This window comes from Dasypus novemcinctus, chromosome 2 (assembly GCF_030445035.2).
Source record: "Dasypus novemcinctus isolate mDasNov1 chromosome 2, mDasNov1.1.hap2, whole genome shotgun sequence".
Taxonomy (NCBI): domain Eukaryota; kingdom Metazoa; phylum Chordata; class Mammalia; order Cingulata; family Dasypodidae; genus Dasypus; species Dasypus novemcinctus.
The window spans coordinates 139,947,813-139,971,148 of record NC_080674.1 but is presented as its reverse complement, the minus strand read 5'-3'; the positions used below and the strand labels follow the sequence as shown (position 1 = coordinate 139,971,148).

Below are 23,336 nucleotides of genomic sequence, written 5' to 3'. Positions count from 1 at the left end.
GGCCTTGTGTTCTTTCATCACTTCATGCATTATGTCCCCAGCTAGAGAGGGGGCTCCTTGAGAGAGAGTTGGTCTTTCCTTTTTTGCTCCCCAGGAGCTCCCACCAATTGTAGTCTCTCAATAAATTACCCCAAAAGTTGCAAACCAAACTTCATTTGCAAGTATACATAACCAAGGTCATTAAAGTGATGCCATATCATCAGATTTTACATAATACTTTATTTTATGATGAGTTATAAATATATAAATATTTTTAAAATAAAGGCATTAAAGCTTATAAATTAAAATATTCTTTGACACTTTGAGTATTTTTCCTTCATGATCATCTTTAGCCTTTCCAAGAGGTCTTTCAGCGTACACGTCTTAGCTTCATTCATAGGACAGTTGGTCTACAAAAGAAACATTTCATTAGCTTGCACTGGAAAGCATTTCAGTCTTGCTATCTTGCCTGTCTCTTTGAGTCAAGTCTGACCTGGCACTTGCCGCCTGGACAAGTACCAAACCAGGGCCTCCTCTCTAGCTTGATTGGGAGTCTGACTGTCCCTAGGCCAACAGCATTTGCCACTTTTGGGTGCATATGGCTTAAATGCCTAAAATGGTTTCCATACTCTCACTGGCAAACCCTCTGTGTTCAGAGGGTGCCATAGTCTCTGGAGAGGTGCTGCAGTCTTTGGAGAGGTGTGCCAGACCCGCCCGTTGCCTGACTGGACTCTGTGCATGCCCACCTGGGCTGCTGAGAGAATCAACCATGTGGCCCTCCTGCCCACTGACCAGCAACACCACAACATGGCGGCACTTCAGGTGGAATGGATTCCACTTGCCTACCACACACCACTGCTTCAGTTTTAATCTCAGCTATACCATGTATTAATTGCTTTGCTTAGGACAACTATCTAATTTATAAAAGCATCAGTTTCCGCCTTTGTAAAATGGGAATAATAGTGCCTACATTATAAGATAATTAAGAGGATTAAATGAGGAGATGTGCTGTGTTCACTTCCTATTGCATTAACTTATAAATAAGGCAACAGGTCAAGGGAGAGGACAGCTGTCCCTGTGCGTAAGGCCAATTCCTCCATTTGCCATTAGATAGCTTCTCTCACCTACAAGGATTTTTTTCTTGTCATAATTTTCCCTCTCTCTTACATCATCAATTCTCCTTTCTCTACTCAATCACTCCCATTGGCATATTGACATGCCGAATGTTTACCCCACCTTAAAAGAACTCTCTCCATACCTGCACTTCATTGTTCCATTTCTCTGCAACTTTATAGCAAAACACCTCAAAAGTGTCTTTTATACTGTCACTGCTTTTTCACTTTTCCTTCTCCCATTCTCTGTTGATCCTATTCCAATCATGCTTTCAAGCCCTGCCTCTCCAGAGATACCATTTATGTCAGCATCTCCGGGACCTCTATGTTCCAAGTCCAATGGCTATTCTTAGTCTTCATCTTAATTGGCCTTTGAATACATTTTAATTAGTTGATCATTTCCTCCTTCTTAAAAAAGAGTCTTCATTTGCCTTTTGAGGCACCTCCTAAAAGGCTGTTTCTTCTCAGTCTCCTTTACTAGAGCCTCCTCTTTCTGACTATGTTAGAGTGCCTCCAGGTTCAGTGTTCTTCCTTTTTCTAGTTCCTTCAGTCCTATGACTTTAAATAGCATCTCTCTGAGGGCTCTTCATTTTATATCACAAACTCAGGATCTCTCCCCAACTCCAGACTTTGAACCACCTTCTCAACATCTTCACTTGGAGATTCCACAGGCACTTCAAACTTAACCATGTACAAAACTGAGCTGCCAATCTTCCATCAACCTCTAGCCCTGCTTTATCCCCAGTCTTCCATATCTCTGTAAACAGCACCAACCATTCCCCCAAGGGACTTAGGCCAAGAACCAACATGTCACCTGTTAACTCCTCTCTTTTCCTTGTACCTCATGTCTGATCTTTCAGCCAGCCTTCCGAATCTATTTTTAGTTGTATCCTAAATCTAGCCACCACCACCACTCCCATCCTTGTCCAAGCCACCACCATCTCTAGTGTGGATTACTGTTGTAGCCTCCCAGCTGGCCATCTTGCCTCTACTCTTACCACACAGTAGCCAGAGTGATCATTTAAAATCATGTAAATCAGATGATTTTGCCCCAAACCCTCCAGGGGTTTCCCACCATACTTGGGGCAAAACCAAAGACTCCCTGTAAGCTGATCTACTGAACTCTCCCTCCCTCCCTCTGATCTAGCCACACTGGCCTTCATACTGACCTTGAACTCATGAAGCTCATTTCCACCATAGGATATTTGCATGGCTATTGCCTCTGCCTGGAATGTTCTTTTCTCACTTAACATGGACTGCGCCCTCACATTCAGATATCTTCACAGATGATGTCATCAACTCCTAAATCCATCTTTCCCCCATGACACCTATGTTCTTTATTCACATATTTTTTGTCACTTCCAGACATTATTTTACGTTTGTTTCTCTAACTCCCCTACTAGAACATTCCATGAGAGCAGTGACTGCCTGATCGTCTTTAATGCTGTATCCCCTAGAACATCACCTAGCACTTAGTTGAACCTCAACAAATATCTGTTTAATAACAAATAAGTGAACATATTGACTAATCTAGGGTAAAACAACTAATAAGTAAGCACATTTAGATATGAGGACCCTGCCTATCGGGCCAAGCTGTCAGCGTAATGCAGCTTACCATGTTTGCTATCCTCCTGACACTCCTGGAGAGTGCTTTCAGCTGCTTCTTGAAGTGGCTGTCGGTGCAGTTGTTATAAGACTTCTGAAGCACAGACGCAACTCTGCAGAAGGTTTCATTCTCAGTTGTGCTCTAGAAAGAGAAATGCCACAGCCACATGCTATTTTTATTTAAAACACAGGGAGAGAGATTTTTCTTTTTGTTTCTTCTTTCCAGGAGGACAATTGGTGGTTAGTTTGTGGATCTCTGGATCAGGTATTCGAGGATTCCTGCCACTTGAGTGAAGGCTGCTTGTGACAGTCATAAACCTCTGTAAACAACCCCTTCCAATTACCTGAATATGCCCCAACCTCCCGATTTCTTTCCCCTGCAGGGTTTTGCTGAAAGGGGCTCCAGCTACTTTTAGACTTAGTTTTGAACACAGAAGTAAAACTCTCTCTCTCCTTTAACGGTGATAAATTTGAGATCAACCAGTAGTGTATGTGTCTTGGATTTGGGAGCAGGTTAGAGATGGCAGAGACAAAGGGCACTGACAATTGTTTGGTGTGTATGCCGTAGAGGCCAAGAGCTTTGCCCCGCCTTCTACCTACATGTCCTTTTTCAGACCTGCCAATAGTCATGTATAGTGGGCTTTGTTATCCTTATTTTATGGGCGAGAAAATGGAGGTGAAAATTAAGCTATGTGAATAAAGACACCCAACTAGGTAAGCGGCTGAGTTAGGATCTGAATGCAGAACCATCCATCTCTACAGCCTGTGTCACTTTTTCACTCTTTCTGTGGAAGATGCTCATATGAACTCAGTCTAATTCTGTTTTTGCTCATTCTTTTAAGATTTTAACATCAAAAATTTCCTGAAAATCACCCATGTTTGTTGAATAAACAAATGCCAATCCAATGACCTGACCCTGCTGCTTTGGACCTCACTCTCCATTTAACCCTGTCTGTGGCGATGAGACATTTCCCTCTACAGGACCCTTCCTTGGGGACACTGGGCCTTGGGAGGGGAAATGTACACGTGGGGAACAGCTCTTGCTAGGAAACCTGGGAAAGGGCTGGTGTCAGCCTGAACCAGGCCCAGTGTGTCCTCTCATTTTCCACTGAAGACGCAGAGCCCGGGAAGTGGTCTTAGCTTGAACCCAAACCAGCCCAGAAAGCTGCTGGCCCTCCGCTAGGGCATGCTCCAGGCTCTTGCTACTGTAAGTGTGGTCCATGGACCAGCGGCAGGGGCACCACCCATTTTAGAAAGACAAGCTCTGGCTCCTCCCCCAACCTACTGAATCAGAATGGACACTAACAAGATCCCAGGGGATTATGTGAGAAGCACTGTCCAGGCAGTTTTAAAGTTTGTACAGTTATGGAGACTTTTTTTAGAAAACTGATTATAAAGTTAATATATGTTTGTTATAAAATTAATAGATATTCAACAAAAATGAATTCACTCATTATCACACCACCCAGAGATGACTACTGTTAATATTTTGGTAAATATCTTCCCAGTTTTTTTGTTTTTTTTTAATGGGATTCTTTCTTTCCTTTTTTTTTAGGAGGTACTGGAATTGAATCCAGGACCTCATACCTGGGAAGTAGGTACTTAACCACTTGATCTACATCTGCTCCTCCTAGGTTTTTTTTCAAACTAGGGACCAACTTCAGATACTGTTTTGTAAGTTTTTTACATTTAACATATACTACTAGCATTTTCTTAAGTCATTCCATAGTATTTAAGAAAAGAGTCCTAAGAGCATCATAGCAACCCACCACATATTTGTACCACAATTCATCTAGTCACTCTCCTTTGTACACAGTTTTTGCTTCTGTAAATAATGCTGCAGGGAATCATCTCCTATGTAAATCCTTGTGTTCAACTCATTTCTTTATGCTAAATTCTAAAAGTACAGTTCATGTTTCGAGAGTTTTCCGGGAGAATCTAGAAACCCCTTTCTCCTGTGGGGCTTGGGGTCCACGGGCAGGGCCTTTGGAAGGTCATGCACTGAATGAACTGTCTGAGAATCCCTCTAGGTCTCTCATTCTAGTTGTAAATTTGTGGTGCCAGGATGTCTGCACCCTGGCAGTCAAGAAACCTCATGTAAACCACCATCCTCTTGGGGCTTTGCAGGTGACTGGAGGTAGTGAGGACAAGCTAGAAGCAGGTGCTCCCTGAGGATCCAGATGTCACCGTACACCTGTGCTACTGTATAGAGAACAATGACATTCAAGAAGGCCAAAAGGAGAGAAGAGCCTCGTGAAACTTTTCTGAAACATTGACTTGGAGCCCAGAAATTAAACTGCCTCTTAATTTTGAACAATATATGGCCATATTATATATAATATAGGGAAAAACCCTCTAAAGATATTTTTCAAAGGACATTCCAAAGGTAGTTAGGATAAGATAGGAATTGAAAAGAGTCTGCACCAAATGGAAAATCTTTTAAGAACTAATTCTAAAAGAAGTTCTGGTAAAAGGCCCTAAAAGTTAAGTTCCCTGATATTGCAGCAGAAGGATGTCACTCCATATCGCCCTTTGCTTCTTGCTCATTGCTTTCATCTGCCTGTCCAACTCTGGCTGCCACACTTGGACAGCCTAGCAGGCCTCGTGGTTCATAACAGTTTGGGAAAAAGAGACTCAAAAGGAGGGCCCAGGCCCATGCCAGAAGGAAGCGTATCCCTCACTGGAATTTCAACAGCAGAACTCCTTCTGTGCAGTGACTCTTCGAGTTCTAACTTGATTCTTGACTAGCCCCATTTAGGTCTACAAAATCCAGTTCCACTTGTATTGCACTCATCTCCAGTTCTGTCCAAATTTGATCAACCAAAACTATATATGAGAAAATCCTTTGACTTAAAAGCCAAAGTAAAACAAAACTTTTGAGGGTCAGTCTAGAGTGCTCTGAAAAAAATGACTGACTTTAGCTCTCTTTGGAAACTAGGAAATACCTCCCCAACTGATAGTCCACCCAAGAAATTCTCCATAGACCAGTCTGCTTGTTTGCTTTCCACCCTGCTCTTCTTCAGACTACCTTAATTTTACAGAAAACGGGGGAAGTGTTACCTAGGAAGCCCAGGATTTAGAGCAGCACATCCTTTCTAGCAGTTGCCAAGAGCTGGGTGCTACTCTACTGAACAGTTTGGAGATAACTGGAATTCTTGATCCCCACAAGATATAAAACGAATACCGGGATTTTGGAAAGTGTTCCTCTTTAGAGAACACAAAGAGGTACCTTTCCTTCCACGTACCACCTTTGTGGTTTTTTAAAACGACAACCTTTTCCTAGTTTTGAACCATTTCAATAGATAAGCAAGCAGTGCTGAGTCTTTGAGGGAAAGGAAAGAATGGAAGAATGAGATTGTTAATTTGGGAGGAACAGAAGCAGTCTGGGGGAAGGCACAGGACAGAGGTAAGAGTGAGGAAGGCATGTAGGGAGGGAGGTACATGACGCCCGAGAGTAGGGGGAGGCCAAGAACGGGAGGAAAGTAGTGAATTGGGTATGGGAGGCCTGGCCTGGTACCAATGGGATGGGGGGAGCTGGCTCTTCTAGAGACAGCCCAGCGAGGTCACCCACAGGTTTGGAGGGTTTGATTATTTCCAACCACTAGCCCCCTCCTTAAAATCACTGCTTTTCTACAGGGATTAAAGTCTTTCCTTTAATCAAGAGTTATATCATCTTAAAATAACATTTTCCACTAATTTAAGAGTTGGATTCCAACCAACCTTCAAAATCACTTTCGTATCTTCAAATGTGGAAACTGAGACACAGCAGGTTAATGGGAAAACTGGGGCTAATACCAAGTGCTATCTGATTTCCAGATCCCAGGCGTTTTCTCCTGGGTCAGTTGGTAGTCGACTGAGCCCTCCCCTTGGCTGCAGTAGGGCCCTGTCAGCAGTGTGGTGCCCCCTCTGGCACCTATTTAGGTACGGTCTGGGTGGGAAGGAGTTGGAGATTTTATACACACACACACATATATACGGGTGCATACACAAATATATACACGTATATAAAGCACAATACATGTATTACGTAATATATGCTTATATAATAAATGTAAGTAGTATATAATATATAACATGTAATAAAGTTTTGTCTTTCAGGATCTTACCCTGTATCAGATCCCTGAAATAACCTGATCAAAACAAGATAGCCCAGATTAAGGCCTGAAGAACAGTTCTCCTCACCGAGTAGGTTGGGCCCTGTTGCGTGGCCTGGGTGCTGGGTGTGTCCCTGCCCAACACACAGCACTCCACTCCTGGCCAAGTCACCTCCCTCAAGTGCACGTGGGAAGCAGGTGGTTAGGAGACCCTGGTAAATTGAGGCTTTGGGGCTTTCATTCTCAGTCGTGTGTTTCCATGAAAACAGGAACTGAAGGGCTCAAAGCTATTGATATGGCTGTAGTCATGTGTTTGTCAGAGAAAATGCACTATCAGCTGTCAAATCTATCTCCTCCCACCTCAGATAGAGGGGCGGGGGTGAGAAGCTCGGGAGGCTGAAAGCCGAGATGGCCGAGCAGCCAGAGCGGCAGGAGTGGACCCCGTCCAGCAGGTTGGTTCCGGACCAGGCTGGAGGGGAGTTTGGGAGGACAGAGCATGCTGGGGGTCTCTGGACATCTGTCCCCGGAACCCCATGGGCCGTTAGGGGACCCGGCTGCCGGAAAGGGGGGCCTCTGTCCCTTTTCTGTTGCCATAGGAAGTCTCCTAGACAAAATGAAAGCTTCTTCAACCTGTAATCTCAATATCTGTTTTTGTGAGAGTAATTGGCTTTTTCAGAAATGTATAGGCCAGAAAATTTCTCTTATTCAACAAGTATTTGTTGAGTACCTCCTTTGTCCTAGGTACTATAGCAGAGGCTGGGTAAAATCCCAAATAGCTTTTTCCTGACCAGAATCTGAATTAGGATGACATAACCCAGGAGTTCTATTACACATCTAAATTCAGTGAGACTGGAAGCACTAAGACAGGCTTGCAATTAAAGAGTAGACTTCTCATTCTTTGAAAACATTTAACACCTTATAATGAATTTGGGCCTGCTCATTCTCCATTAAAGAAGTTTCTTGTTCAGTTGGATGGCTCTACTCTCCCAAATCACCCAAAGCACCCAATGGGACAGCGTCTTACCTTCCAGGCTGCAAAGGCATCTGGTATAAGCAACTTGGTGCACGCGTGCTTGGTCTAGGCAGGAACGGGAGAACAAGAGACAGCGTTAACCTCCAACTGCACAGAGTAATCCTTGATGAGTAGTATCTCTGACCCCCTCAAACTGAGAAAATGTCCTACAGTCCCTCAGGGAAAGGTGCTGGGAGAAAAGTCTCAGCTGTGCGCCCTGCCCTGCCACCACCCACCAACTACCAACTTCTCTAAAAGTTATGTTCTCGTCATCTAAGCAATATCCACAGTATTGCCAGAGCTCACCAGAACACCTGGAGAGATGGTGCCAGATAGTGGCAACTCACCGTTTTCTCTGTGAGGTTGTTCAAAAGTTTGATGGTCTCTTTTAAGGTATTATTACATTGGAGTCCGTGGACAAAGGCGCTGGTACACGCTAGGAGGCAGAGCAGGGTTGGAATCAGCTGGAAGGTGAGACCCATTAATAGATCTCTATTTGCAGTGAAAAAGTGAGACAATTAGTTTACCAGGAGACGCTAACAATGCAATTCTGACAGCGATATCTCTATATATAGATTTAAAATTGCTGAAACCAAGGGAAAATGGGTTTACATTGGAAATATTCATTACACCGGGTTGTCAGTCATTTGGGGCCAATCAGCATCTCTCTTCCAGGAGAAAAAAATGCCTCACAGAAACAGGTAAAATTTTCCTGTGAAATCAGACCAATAGGAAAATGAAACCTTTTTTTGAATTAACTACAAAGTTTCAGCATAGGAAATTACACCATAATTTGTTCTTTAGATTAATCTTATCAGTTTGGGGTTGCTGCTGGCTTTTTACTTTGCATAGAAGGAAGAGGCCACAGGTGTCCGAATTTGTTTGAGCGCAATCCTCCTGGGGAAAGATAGAGTAATATCAAGAAAGTTTGACTTGAATAGTGTTTTAACCTGGCTTCTTCCAAGTATGCGTGGCATCTTAGAAACTCTCCTGTCATGGAAAAGCCGAGCTGGGGTTCTCTCACTGGGAGGAAGTAAAGCAACGGCGGCGGTTCCCGTTGCTCCCAGCTCTCCGGCATGGCCTTCCGCCAGGTTTAGGTCTTTGGGCAGGTTTAGGTGAAGGGCAGGGCACGGCAGAGGGAGCCTCGGTTGGGCCACAGCAGGGCCATGAGGTGCTTAACAATAGGGCTGCCCTAGGCAGGGTGTGTCTATTCCAAGGTTTCAGAAATGATCCCTTCCTCTCCCTTTATTTATTAAGTTAATTAATTTTTATAATTTTTTAAATTAGAGAAGTTGTAGGTTTACAGAAAAATCATGCAGAAAATACAGAGTTCCCATAGACCCCCACTCCACGCACAGTTTTCCCTACTAACACTGCATTAGTGGGGTACCTTTGTTACAACAGATGAATCAATATTATTACAATTATACTATCACTATTAACTATCGTCCACAGTTTACATTAGGGCCCACTCTTGGTGTTGGACAGTTCTGTGGGGTTTTAACATTTTTTCTTCTGGTAATATATATACAACCTAAAATTCCCCCCTCCCCCCTTTTAACCACTTTCAATTATACTGTTCAGTGCTGCTAATTACATTCACAATGTTGTGGCACCGCCATCCATTGCCAAGGCTTTTCATCATCCCCAACAGAAACCCTGTACCAACTAAGAAATGACCACTTTTAAAATGGAACTTAAACACATCCTCAGCTAGGTAGAGAAAAGAGCCACAATCTTATTGACTGAAAAGTCAGTCCTCTTTGTCAATGCGCCCCCATCCACTCTGCATGCCCAGCAAGGCACTCATCCCAACAGGGCACACCCCCCCCCCCAATTCCCTTAGCTCCCTGAGTCCCTGAATGGTGTCCCCTGCTTCTTCAAGACACTCCCCAGAACTGGGCTCAACAGGCAGCAGGACACTGCCCAGGACGCACTCTGCTCTTTTCTCCTGGAGCATTTCCTTAGCGCTGGGACAAGAAGGCACTGGGGCCCTTGCCTTGTGACATTCCTCTCCCTACTACTTTCCTCCAGAAGATCCTGTAGAAGTGGTTTTTTCCTAAGGTCGTTCCTCTGCTTTGGATTTTATTACTGTGTCGTCATCTCCATGGAGAAGAGAATCTGGGTAATTGCATCAGGAAGGTCCTTAGAAGGTATTTAGTTAATTTCCATTGGGACATGGAGTGAGTTTATGAAAAGAACAGATGGATCCTTCAGGAATAGGTGGAAGATGTCACATCATTATGTGAAGTAAAATGGTTCATTTGTCAACACAAGTGGATTTGTGAGGAGTGTAGACACACTAGGGGAGTTAACGCAAAATGGGTTCTAGAGGGAGGTCAGGGATGCAGAGCAACACCTCTTAAAGTCTTTGGGGTTTGAGGGCAAGCAGGAGACAAAGGGAGGGGATGGGAGGGGAGGTAAGGAAAGCAAGTGGGATTCTGGACCGCCTGTGAGAGCCTGTAGAAAGCCATTCTTGTCTGAGCACCTGCTGAGGGCCGGGTTCTGAGAGCAAAGATGGTAAGTCAGGAGATGAATATAAGGGAGGCAGTATTTTGGGCTGCTCGAACCCACTGACCTCCTTTGCTTGTGCAAATAAACTCTCTCTTTGGGAAAAAAAGAAAAGAAAAGAAAGACAATGAGTATAAAGTGGGAACCATGAGCTGAATACAGATTTGTGTGTGTGTGTGTTTTAATGGTTGGATGAGTCCAGGGATGAAAAAATAAACTTTTCAGAATATCAGGGAGTGCACAGAAGGTCCCCTCAAAGGGTAGAAGGAGGAAATGGCCCTCCTTCCCTGCACTGACGGCACGGGCTGGCCCAACAGCAGTCAGGAAGGTGGGTATGTTTACCATAGGGGATGGAGAGGGGGGCCGCAGCCACCACTCACAGGTGGTCTGTTAGGAGTCGTGGGGCGGGGTGGCTGCCGAAGCCCTGGAGGAAGATGAAGTCTCTGCTGGAGGAAGATGAAGACTCTGCTGGGTCCTGCTGTGTTAGTCAAAGACCCTTCCCTTAGGCCCAGGTGCGGGCTGAGAACCAGCACTGGTGCAGGCTCTGCGGCCACAGAACCGTGCTTCCCAGCCGTGGAGCGGAGCAGTTATAAGCACTGGGTTTTGGGGCCCAGCAAACTTGCCAGTTCTGTGACCTCGGGCAGATCACTAACTCTCTGGATCTCTGTTCCTCACTTGTGAAATAGGGATAGCATTGCTTCTCCATGTGGGATTCCTGAGAGAGGGGAGCGAGAGGTTCTATGGAGAGCCCTTAGCACTCAATGAAAGGTAACCATTACCAGAGGCCGCAGCACCAGGCGGTCAGAGCAGGGACTGTGGGCCCCGGCCGCTGTCAGCCCTGGCCGCTCTGCTTCCTACCTGGGTGACCCCAGCCAAGCCGCTCGGCCTCATGGTAAAATGGGCATGATATTTCTACCTTCCCTGTGCGATTGTTCTGAGGGGCAAATAAGTTAATGGTAGTTTTTCTTTTAGATTTATTTTTTTCTCCCATTCCCCACCCCCATTGTTTGCACTTGCTGTCTGCTCTCTGTGTCATTTTGTGGTGTGTTCTCTGTACCTGCTTGTCTTCTTTTTAGGAGGCACTGGGAACCAAACCTGGGGCCTCCCATGTGGGAGGGAGGCACCTAATCACTGGAGCCACATCCACTCCCTCTTATTGTGACTCTCATTGTGTTTCCTCGCTGTCTCTTGGTTGTGTCATCTCACTGCATCATCTCATTGCATCAGCCCACCATGTCAGCTTGCTGTCTTGTTAATCTTCTTTAGGAGAACCCGAGACCTCCGCTGTGGTAGTTGGGAACTCAATTGCTTGAGCCACATCTGTTCCCAAGTTAAGGTTTTTAAAGTATTTGAAACAGGGCCTAGCACATACCAAGTGCTATGTAAAGGATAGCTGTCATCAACACCCTCATCATCGTCACTATTTATGATCTCTTTAGTTGGTTGTGTGACTGTAGTACTTTACCTATTAGGCAAACCCAGTCTGGACAAGGCCAGTGGAGGTTTTGCCAGATGGACATTCCCCACACATGTCCCTCCTGGAAGCAACCATAGTCAGTCTTTGAATTTATATGCTTGATAATGTTGAGTTACAGTCAGTTGCTAAACTGCAGCCCTTATCCTTATGCATCTGGCTTCCTTGTAGGAAGCAGACACCAGTGTGGGTTCTGTAGGCAGGCAAGTAGGTGCTTATCACAACGTGCGGAGGGCTGGAGGAGCGGGCTCCAGGCTGGGCCCAGAACGCTGAAGAACTGACTCATACGGGAGCCACTACCTCTGAGGCTGTCACCAATGGCTTGGAATTCACGGACTCACCGATAAGCTGCAAGCCAGGGGTCCCAGAGCTCTGTCACAGCTGGTTCCAGAAACCCACAGAATTGCTCCTGGAGAAAACCTCACCCTGGCTCCCTCAGGCTTTCCTAACTGCAGAACCCAATTCGCAGCCAGGCTCTAGTTTCAAGGGAGTCAAGCCCAGGAAGACTCTCCCTCTGGTGTCTGCCAGGACTGTGTCCTGAGATCCCTTCAGCCTCAGAGCTGTACCGGGGGCCCACCTTTCCCACCCACGGCCCTACCCCAGCATGGCAAGCCAGGGACCTCGAGGGCGCCCAAGAGAGGGCTAACTTTTACCTCAACAGCCATCCGTGGGGCCCCCACCCCACTCTGACCAGCAAATCTCACTTTGCCTCCTCTTGCCTCAGCCAGGAGGACAACGCACCCAAGAGCCCTCTCCCACCCCTTTCCAGGCGTACTCATCCCCCCAAAAAAGAACGGGACTTCTCTGAGGGAGACAGGTTTAAGGAGAAACTGGAAAAGGCAGGCTGCAGCTCGGAGCAGAAGGTGCTGGGGCTGGAGGAAATGAGGAGAACCAGCCTGGGAGGGGAGAGTGGACCAAGGGCAAGCTGTGAGCACCCTGCCCTAGCCCTGTGAGGCAGGAGCCCGGGACAGTGCGGTCCCGAGGGGGAGGTGAGCTGGGGATTTGAGAGGTATTTGGGGGCAAGCAAGTGTAGACGTCAAGAGACCCTGGGCCAACAAAACACAAAAAACAAACGAACAAAACAACAAGAAACCTGGAGCCCAGGGCCCTGTGGTTAGGAGCCCTGGCACGGCCACGGGCTCTCTGGGTGACCTGGGGAAAGTGACCGCTTCAGGCTCCTCATCTGTGAAACTGAGTTAATGATAGGGGTGTATGAAGGTAGTATGAGGTAATAAATATAAAACATTTGGTGTGGTGTGCACTCAGCAACTGCCGACTATTACCATCATCAACATTGGGAATTGGCTAAGTTTGGGGCAAGGGAGAGTGAGAAGTCACAGATGACCCCAGGTTTCTGGCTTGGGGAGGTGCCACCCAGGTCTGGGTCCCTGAGCACGGGGAAGGTCTTGACTGGAGATAAATGCATAGGCGTGGTAGACCCAGAGGATGAGAAATGGAAAAGAATGGTACTGCCCAGCGGGAAAGATACAAGAGGGAAGGAATGATGTAAGGCATTCCAGCAGCAGGGGGCAGCGGGGGGAGACAGGGAGCCTGAAAAGGAGCTGGCGGTCAGGCAGGGGTGGGTGGCGGAACCTAGGCGTGAGAGAGCCTCAGAAGGAGAAGTGAGTGGTAGCAGCATCACATGTTCCTCCGAGGCTGGGCAAGATAAGGGCAGAACCTATCGATGGATTTAGCAATGAGGACATAATCAGTGGCATCAGTGAGACAGTTTCTGGAGGGAGTGGGGCGGATGTCAGGTCAGAGTGGGACGTGAAACGGAAACAGTGGTGTGGCCGCACTGTGTGTGTGCGGAACGTGTTGGAGCTCTGGCTGTGACCGGCGGGGGTGAAGGCCCAGCTAATAGTTATTTTTTTAAATGGTATGCACTTGAGCACAAGCTTCGCCTGTTCAATAAATGGTGACACTATCCTAGTTGCTCAGATAAATACCTCGACTTGTCCCATTCTCTCATGCCCTCCCCCCCCAATTCAATCCACCACCAAATCCTCTCCCTTCCAACTGTATCCACAATGCAACATGATGTCTTGGATTTGTGTTGAGGGGGAGGTGGGAGTGGAGCTGAAACAAGATTGGCCATGCGTTGAAAATAGTCGAAGATGGGCGATGGATACCTGGGAGGTACTATTATTTTCTCTTTACTTTGTATATGTTTGACATTTTCTATAATAAAGGATCTTAAAAATGTGAATGAGTAGTAAATTTAAGCACACACACACACACATCCAGCATCCGACCACATCGCACCCCTCCACTGCTTTAGCCGCCATTTCTGCTCCCGGATCTCTGCAGTCCTCTCCTACAGCCCCCCACGCCACCCTCGGCCCCAGTCCTTTCTTGGCACAGCAGCCAGTGTGAGGCTGTTAAATGTGAGTGAGATCAGGTCACTCCCCTCCCACTTAGAGTAAAGCCCGGTTGTTCCTCCGTGGTCCGTGCCGTGCCGCCGCTGGGCCTTCGTCCCGCCCTCGCCCTCCTCTGCTCCGCCTCGGTGCCTCTCCACCGTGCGCTCCACGCTGGCTTGCTCAAGGCTTTCACGCCGTCCCCTTTGCTTCCAGTATGTGGAGGGCTTTCTCCCTTCCTCACCAGGTCTCTGTTCTGAGCTCACCAGGGAGGATTTCTCTGAGCACCCTTCAGTACAGCACCCTGGCCCCGCACTTCCCAACCCTCTGCTTTCTTTGCCTGTAGCTCTTAACCAGACCTGACACACACTTCCTAGGTTGTCGATTCCGTCTTCCCCACTAGAAGGAAGTGCCAAGAAGGCAGGGACTTTGTTTTGTTCCGAGTGGGTCCCAGCACCTACAACGGCGTCTGGCACATAGTAAAGGCTCAATAATTACTTGGATGAGGGAATGGATGGACGGGGCTCTGTTTCCCAGAGGGGGCAACTGAGCCTTGGCCTGAGCGACAACGCAAGTGGGGGTCCAGCTGGACCGTAGCCCGGGGCTGCCTGGCCCTGAAGCCCTCCCCCTGAAGCCCTGGGCGGCGCGGCCTGCGGATCCCCCAGCCAGCCGCAGGGAGGGCGCGTCGGAGGGAGCGGGACCAGGTGGGGAGGGAGCCGAGGCCGCGGCGCTGTGGACCTGGCGTCCTGGCTGTGCGGTGGCGGAGCTCCACAGGCTGCCGGCTTCTCCTTCCTTTGGGAAGAAGGGGAAGACACTGAGGAACCTGCAGGAACTCTCGCCTGAGAGCTGGATTGGCAGCCCACCCTGCCCATCCCACCCCCAGTGACTGCCCGTGCCCCGGCCTGGCAGGCCGCGCAGGAAGCGTCCCCGAGAGTGGAGCCCCTCCTGTCTCTCTCAGGGCAGCGCAGGACCTGACTGGCTCGAGGGTGTGCGTGTGGTGTGTGTGTGGTGTGCGTGTGGTGTGTGTGTGTGGTATATATGTGTGGTGTGTGTGGTGTGTATATGTGGTGTGTGTGGTATGTGTGGTGTGTGTGGTGTGTGTGGTATGTGTGGTGTGTGTGGTGTGCGTGTGGTGTGTGTGTGTGATGTGTGTGTGTGGTATGTGCGTGTGTGGTATATATGTGCGGTGTGTGTGTGGTATGTGTGGTGTGTGGTGTGTGTGTGGTATGTGTGGTGTGCGTGTGGTGTGCGTGTGGTGTGTGTGTGATGTGTGTGTGGTGTGTGCGTGTGTGGTATGTGCGTGTGTGGTATATATGTGTGGTGTGTGTGTGGTGTGTGTGGTATGTGTGGTGTGTGTGGTGTATGTGGTATGTGTGGTGTGTGTGTGTGTGGTGTGTGTGTGTGGGGGTCCCAGACCTCCTGCCCACGTGTGAGGTGCAGTGCCCCTGAGCCCGAGGAGATTTAGAGCCCTCGTCCAGCCAGGCGGGCGCTGCTGAGCCCCCTTCCCGGCTGCAGACTTGACCAACCTCCTCCACGGACCAGACACCACTTGCAAGGTGGTTTATGTTCTTTTTGCGTCTTTAAAATTAAATTTGTTTTTCTCTTCCAGTGGAAATGAATATATGCTCGCTACAGAAAATTTGGGAAAATAGAGATTAGAATAAGAGAAAATAACCGAGGAATTGCTTTTTCTATGCAGAATTACTGCAGCTCCTTCAGGCCTGGGCCTCGGCAGGCGGGGCTGGGAGACCCCCTGGCCTGGTGGTCTGCAGGCCCTGGGGCTGGGGGTCCGCGGGGACGCCGCATCCCCCAAGGAGGGGCGTCCACCGCCTCGCGCAGCGCTGCTGACGAGCGTTGCTATATTTAATTTTGGCGCCTGCGTCACCTCTGACCACACTGCAGCCTCTGCCCGGGCCGGGGCTGGGGGCGGTTCTGAACGATGCTGTGTGAGAGTCACTTTCCACAAGAGAAGGCATTGGGGAGCAGAAGAGAGAGCTACAGAAAGTGAGGTCGTAAGTAGAAAACTGCTTCTGGGATTTCAAATGGCTTCGTCATGGGGCCCTCCCTTGCTGCCGAGAAATCAGTTGATCTGGGAAAGTTTGTTGCAAACCGTATGCCCTGCTGCTGCTGGGTGGGGCCGAGAAACGAGTGAAGATAATGGGGCGTTATGACTTCCATTTTTCAGACTGGGGGTGGGCAGCGTGTGCGCAGGTGGGGCAGGGCGTGTGGCCCCTGGCCCTGGGCCCTGCTGGCCACCCGCCTGGCACGTGGCCTTGACCTCGTGGAACCTTCTTGGGAGAGAGTCAGCTGAAGGAAGGAGCAGTCTGTTAGTCTGTTAAAATTGGTCAGATAAATGAAGGTCGCCCCAGTAAGCAGAAGACACGTCCCTGTAGGGCACAGTGAGAGGCTGGTGAGCTGATGGCTGGATCCTCCCAGCCGCCAAGCCCTGGGGCAGACGGAAATCAGACGCAGGCCTCCGCCTCTCCGGGGCCCCTCGCCTGGAGCAGTTCAGGGGTCTGGACTCAGAGGAACCCCGAGGTGACTTGGAGTGTTTCCTGACACCTTCTCTGAGCAGCAAACGGAGCTGTTTGGTGCAGAGTTCACCGGAAACTCGCGTGTCTCACTTCTCACTTGAGCCCCAGCCCCTCTTCCAGTGAAACCTCCCCTGCTGGGGTTCCCGAGGCACCAAGGGGCTCCCCGCCCGGGGCCCCACAGCCAGCGTCTCCCTCCCACTCGCCAAGCACTCATCTCACCCCAACCCCCTTCTCGCTGGGCCTTTCTAGGGGTTTGCCTTGTGCAGGAAAGAAGTTAAACCACGTGTTCGAAAAAACTACTAGCACACACCTCAGGGAGTCAGTCCCAGGTGGTGATGCGCCCTCCCACTGGAGCGGACACACACCTTCTCTGTTTCTGTTTTCTCCCTCCATCATTCCAGGCTAGGTCCGCCTGCCCGTTGCCACCAGCAGTGGCTCCGTGCTGCGGCTCTGTAGGGCGCCCCTCACCCCCGGGGGCAGGAGTCCCCTCCAGCCCCGCACAAGGCCAGTGCCCGCAAGTCCCCTGCCTGCAGGAAGGCTCGAGGGCGGGACGGGGCGGCGGGCGGAGGGTGTGGGGAGCTGTGGACCCCTAGTGGGCAGACCTGGTAGGGCCGTCCCCTCCGCACCCAGCCTCACGGGCCGCCAGGCGCTTGGAATACAAACTTGGAAGAATCCTAAGAGGCCTTCCCCAACATAGGCCTAAATTCCAGTCCTTGTTCTTGGGGATTCGTGGGGAATTTGAGTGGAAGAGTTTCCACTTTCTCTTTTGGACAGACACAATGCCTTGGAGAGCCAGAGGACACGGGTCAAAGGTGGTACTCCAGGAGCACGGACTGCAAAGCTGTTTTCAAAAAAATTTATTCTTCCATAAATACCTAGTCTTAGAATCGTAGGATCTGTGGATGGAGCGGGAAGCCAGGATCACTGGATCCCACCTCCGTGCCTGACTTTTGAGCCTCTTTCACCACCATGGGAAGCCAGTCACTTGCCCGCTGCCGTAGGCGAGCACGTCCAGGGTGTCCGTCCTTCTCCAGACCCTCCATGTTTTAAGAGTTCTTTCTGGGTTGCACCTTGAGGGCATGTGCGTCTTGGCTGTCTCCAGTCCAGGTGGCTGGTGCAGTGCCAGGCCCACTGGTGGCCCTCAGCAAGTGTGGCTGGACGTGGCAGGCTCGGAGCCCCTCCCGGGCCAGCTCCGTCCCCTGCCCTGACTGCCCGTGGACACCAGCCGCTCTGGCACTCCTCCCCATGCCTCCTTTCTCTGGGCTGGGCCTCAAGAGAGGACAGACAGCAGCTGTCTGTCCTGGCCACCTCCCTCCCTCCTTCTCCCTGGGTGAAGGTATGGCATCCTATTTGCATGTGGTTCCTGGAGCCTCGCGTGCGCCGCCTTCAGCTCCCGGCCACGCCCCTGGCGCGCTGTGGTCTGAATCACACACGCAGTGAGCTCCGCAGGGCTGCTTTCTCTAATTTTCGACCATGACTATGGGTGTTCCCACAGGGCTGTGAGAGCCCCAGCGAGGGCACTGTCTGTCCTTGAGTTTCCCCTGGGACATGCTCCCCACCTGCCCGCTGCTCAGAGCCGGCGACCTGGTCTCTGATGACTGGGTGGGATGAGACCCGCTGCCCAGCGCCCCACGTATTTGGGCAGCCTGCTGTTCTGGGCACCTCGCAGACCTTCACAGGGCAAACCATTGCTGAAGGGTACGCTGCTAGTTGTAACTTCCAAGGCCTGTTGCTTCAGGCCCTCCAGAAGCTGGCCTGGGCCACAGGAGAAGCAGAGGCCTGCTCGGAGCAGAGGCGCAGCCCGTGCTCCCGCAGCTCCGTTCTCCACTCCGTCCTTGCACAGTGCAGGCGGCCACAAGTCCATTGATTCGTCTTTGTTCACAGAGGTGGTGAGTGTGCACTCCAGTGATGAGCAATGTCCAGAAATCGAATGGCTATTCTAGAAAGTGAGCTCCCCGTCAGTGGGGCATGTCCAAGCAGAGGTTGACGGCAACATTATAAAGGAAAATAGATGGCATTTAGACAGAGAGAGGCGGAGTGGTTAAGTGGGTGGGCTTTGGAGTTGGACTGTGTTTTAGGTTCAAGTCCTGGCTTTGCCCCTTGGTAGTGCGTGCCCTTGAGCAAGCCACCCACCCTCTGAGCCTCAGAGTCCCCCTCTGCTCCTGGGGTTGTGGGGGCGATACCAGAGTGTGGGAGTGCTGCCAGACAGTCTGGCCTGTCATCAAGAGACCTGACCGCGAGGTGACTTCTGCCTGCTCCAGACGCCCTCCCTGAACCCCGACAACCTGGCCTGGCACCTCTTCCAGGCGTTGGTGGGGGGTGGGCTTCCTCCAGGCCACGTGCGCCCCCAGGGCTGGCTTCACTCCCTCTCCCGCCACTCTCCCAGCCCTCCTCGCTCCCGTTCACCCCCCACAGGGTCCCCTGGAGTCTCGAGACCAGAGACCAGCATCCCCAAAGCCAAAACCACAGGCAGACTCCAGCAGGCCTCTTTGCCACCATCTATAGCTTTATTTCGGCTTTTGTTTGACACAAGGAAACAACTTATTCCATGACCCGTCCCCACATAGTCACCCAAACCATATGCAGTGTTTCAGGCTGCTCTTCTATATATTATTAACACTTGGATAACATATTTTAATACTTAAATTTAAATACATACAAATTAATAAATTACTCCTTGGCTGAAGGCTGGCTGCTGACTGGCAGACAGGAGCGGCTGCTCGGCCCTTTCTCCCATCTCCAGCCTTGGGGCGAGGCCCAGGGACCCCAGGACCCCCTTGAGGTAGCGAGTTTGCACAGAGTACCTATTAGCAAGGATCCTAACACCCAGTGCTTTAGTGCTGGAGTCCCAAGTCTCCGGGTCCTCGGCTCCACATCCCGGCAGCAACAGTCCCTCCCTATCCCCAATACAGACAAACACTTGTTTAAATAACACGCAGTAATAAATAAAGACCAAGAAGGTGTGTGCCTGAGCTGCTCTCTGCCTCAATCGCCCCTGTGTGAAGCAGGGCCCTTGCCCATCGAGCGTCTGAAAGGGCAGCACCCACTGTAATGCTACAGCTTGCTCGCAGGGGACAGCGCCCTCCTCCCTCGTCCATGCTCTGAGCCCTGCGCCCTGGATGGGGGAGGGCACAGGGCAGGCTGGAGCGAGCTGGGCAGGAGGCAGGAGGCAGCCCAGGCTGGGGGCTGAGCTGAGGCGAACTTACCCCCTCCCCCACCCCTCCCCCAAGGAATTTTTGACATCTGGGGAAAAAAAAAACAAGAATAAATCTGCAACTTCAATAGTCAGGGCCTGCCTTTGTAACTAATGATGGTAGCTCTTCATGCTTTAGGGTTTTGATGACGAAAAATTTGCTTTGAACGGCTCAGCAGGTTTTCTATGAACTGTGACACTTCGATTTTGGTGTGTCGGTCACGCAAGCTGGAAATCTGCTACAAAGAGGCCAGCGTGTAAGTGGGACGCCAGAGCAAGGACACCCAGCACCTGCCAGGGACTTTCCAGGGACCGCCTCGTTTAATCCTCACGAAAGCCCCATGAGGTCAGTACTGTTATTATTCACATTTTACACAAGTGGAAACTGAGGCTCCGGTGGGCCTCAGTAGCACTTAAGCCCAGGTCCTATAAATCCCCAAGGCCACATCTCCACTGCCGGAGTGGGCCCGCCCCGCCCCAGGGTGAGCCCAGGGTTGAGGAAGGGGATGGAGCTGGCAGGCACGGTGTGGGGGGGGGGGGGGTGCAGGGTGAGGGTGGGGGAGACTTACGCCGGCCGGGGCCTTGTGCTTGCAGAGGCCGCGCAGAATCCTCTGGGTCCTCTGGATGGCACTGCAGTTGGAGACGTGGCTCAGGGCTTCTAGGGCGGCACAGTACTGCGGGGAGGAGACCACCGGTCAGGCCCTGTCCCCAGCCATTTGGCTCAGGCAGCTGCCTTCAGTGTGCCCGCAGGGGGAGGGCACTGAGGCACCCGGCGGAGGGGGCCTGGTCGGGGGGAGGGCGTAGTTATGGGGGCGAGGGGGCACTTGGAGCTTCCTTAGGACCCCCAGCAGGGTGAGTGAGGCACAGAGAAGGCGAGCCCGGGGCCTGCAGCCTCGCTGCCCCCCGGCCTGCGGGCTCCTTACCATGCTGCCCGTCAGGTTGGCGCTCCACACCATGCTGCCGTTGCAGAGCGGCGCCTGTGGGGCAGGAGGACAGTGAGCAGGGAGCTGGCGTGGCCAGGTGCCACGAGTGCCCCTCGCACGGCCCCGGGGCAGGCCTGGCCTGCCATCAACGCCCGAGTTTCATTTCCTGTTCTGCAGAGTGCGCGGACCCCTTGCACGGGGTCTGGGTCTGAGACACAACTGGCCAGGGAGAGCCCTTGTCATGACAGAAGACTCCAGGCCTGCTAGCGGGGACCCCGCAGGGAAGGGCCAGGGCGGGGGCGGCGAGGGAGGTGGCTGCCTGGCTGCTGTGGCCCGGACAAACCAGGCGGGGGGGGGGGCGGGGAAGGGGTGTGGAAGCCCCCTGCCTTCTGAGTCGGGGGCAACAGCACTCAGGAGCATGATGCTGCTGTCAGCCAGGTCGGCTTCAAATCCGCCCTCTGTCACAGGCAGAATGTCCTTGAGCAAGTCAATTAAATTTACTGAGCCTCAATAAAATGGGCTTTTCAGACCTGCCGCTAGAGGTTGTTGGTGCTGATGAAATGATACGTAGAGCACCCACTGCTGGGCCTGGAATGCCAGACAAGCTCAGAGGATACCAGCTGATAAAACTGGGAGAGTATCCTGCCCATAAGAATGGGCTTCACTAAGATGCTGTGAATAATGGCCCCATTTTTGTGTTCAAAATGCAGTTGGCAAATGCCACCTGGTTCTGGGAGGGCACGAGCCCTTCTCTGCTTTCTTCTCTTCAGGAAAGGCTGAGCAGTTGCTGGAAGGGGCGGGTGCGGCCAGCGGTGGCCCATCCATACTGCCACGCCCCAGCCTGCCTCCTCTCTGCTTCCTGGCCTATCCCCACGCTCAGCCTGCTCACGGGCAGTGGTCTTCCCGAGTTACCCCACCCCAGACCTTGGCCGCAGCACTCACCTTCTGCTTCTCGGTGATGTTGAGCAGCTCCTGAATGAGCTCCTTGTGGGATATGGAGGAAGCCGCAGGTTCTGGGGAGGCAAGACCCCCAAAGCAGGCGAGCACAAGGACCACAGTCAACCAGAGCGCCATGGGGTCGAGAGCCGTGGCAGGGGTGAGCAGCAGACACGGCGGCTGGCCTAAGCCGAGCGGCTTGTGGCCTTGGCCTCACAGCGGCAGCTTTTATAGGCCTGGCTGGTGACGCTTCATACCCTGGTCGCCGCTTTGTTGGGCGCTATCTAAAAACCACATCTTTACTCATCTTGATTTTACTTTGTGGAAAATCCAGCGTCACATAAAGGAAAAAGTTTGATTTCTTAAGGAGTCATTGAGAAGGGTCTAGGGCAAAGTGTCTAAGATATATGGATAGGATCGCTCGGGGTAGGGGAGAGGGCCCTGTGCAGGGCTTTTGTCGTCAGCACCAGCTCAAGCTCCAGCACTTCTGCCCCATGGCCACTGTGGGTGCCTGCCCAGCGGGTCCAAACCCGCTCTCCTCACACCCATGTGGGTCATAGGAAGGGCTGGGCAGAAAGTGCTGTGACCACAGTCTACAGCTGTGGGAATTTGGGGGTTTTATTTTTTCAATGTTTTGCTCTCAAATTACCAAAGTAACACGCACTTTGGATGAAACATTCAAACAGGACAAAAGGAGAAGAGTCAAGCTCCCTTCTTTTGGCCCACCTGGTTGTCCCTTGTCCCCACTACAAGAATGATTACAAAAGAGCAGTTTCCTGGGTCTCCACTGAAGGATCCTGCTGGATTCAGGGGTTCCCCTGGACTTCCCTTTTATTTATTTTTTTTAAAGATTTATTTATTTATTTAATTCCCCCCCCCTCCCCTGGTTGTCTGTTCTTGGTGTCTATTTGCTGCGTCTTGTTTCTTTGTCCGCTTCTGGCTTCTGTTGTCGTCAGCAGCACGGGAAGTGTGGGCGGCGCCATTCCTGGGCAGGCTGCTCTTTCTTTTCACGCTGGGCGGCTCTCCTCACGGGCGCACTCCTTGCACGTGGGGCTCCCCTACGCGGGGGACACCCTTGCGCGGCAGGGCACTCCTTGCGCGCATCAGCACTGCGCATGGGCCAGCTCCACACGGGTGGAGGAGGCCGGGGTTTGAACCGCGGGCCTCCCATATGGTAGACGGACACCCTAACCACTGGGCCAAAGTCCCTTTCCCTGGACTTCCCTTTTAAAGTTGCTTTGATGATGACTCTGAGCACTGGCCGCCTGTACACGGGGGCCCCACCCAGGTCTTTGGCCCCTGCCCATCCTTCTGGAACAGCCTTCACGGGTGAGGCTGGCAGGAGCTGCCCCAGCCTTAGCCCAGGTGAGAGTGGAACTGTCCCCAGGGCCACTGAGACCCTGCGGCAACCAGCTTTGTCTCTGTGGGACCAAGCCCTGCCCTCTGTGGGCCTCGAGTTGCCCTTCTGTTGAATGGGAGCCGTGGAGGGCATGTCCCTGGTCCCCAGAGGGCGGCCCACTCCTCTGCAGGGATGCCGGCATGTGGCCTTCTTCTTGCCTTTCCGTTATTTCCCTAAAAGTCCTCCAGACCCCCACCCCGACAACGG

At 51.2% G+C, this 23,336-nt stretch overlaps 2 protein-coding genes across 2 annotated transcripts; both read right to left on the bottom strand.

The window, feature by feature from the left end:
- Positions 1-281: 281 nt before the first annotated feature.
- Positions 282-8,284, bottom strand: IL4 (interleukin 4). The gene is made up of 4 exons (XM_071218624.1): positions 8,117-8,284; positions 7,815-7,868; positions 2,707-2,838; positions 282-389 (listed from the first exon to the last, which is right to left on the bottom strand). Exons 1-4 carry the CDS (start codon positions 8,282-8,284, stop codon positions 282-284), a joined length of 462 nt encoding a protein of 153 aa, XP_071074725.1.
- A 10,915-nt stretch (positions 8,285-19,199) lies between these two features.
- On the bottom strand, positions 19,200-21,868 carry IL13 (interleukin 13). The gene is made up of 4 exons (XM_058278425.2): positions 21,737-21,868; positions 20,795-20,848; positions 20,441-20,545; positions 19,200-20,110 (listed from the first exon to the last, which is right to left on the bottom strand). Exons 1-4 carry the CDS (start codon positions 21,866-21,868, stop codon positions 20,000-20,002), a joined length of 402 nt encoding a protein of 133 aa, XP_058134408.1. The 3' UTR covers positions 19,200-19,999.
- Between the last annotated feature and the right edge of the window lie 1,468 nt (positions 21,869-23,336).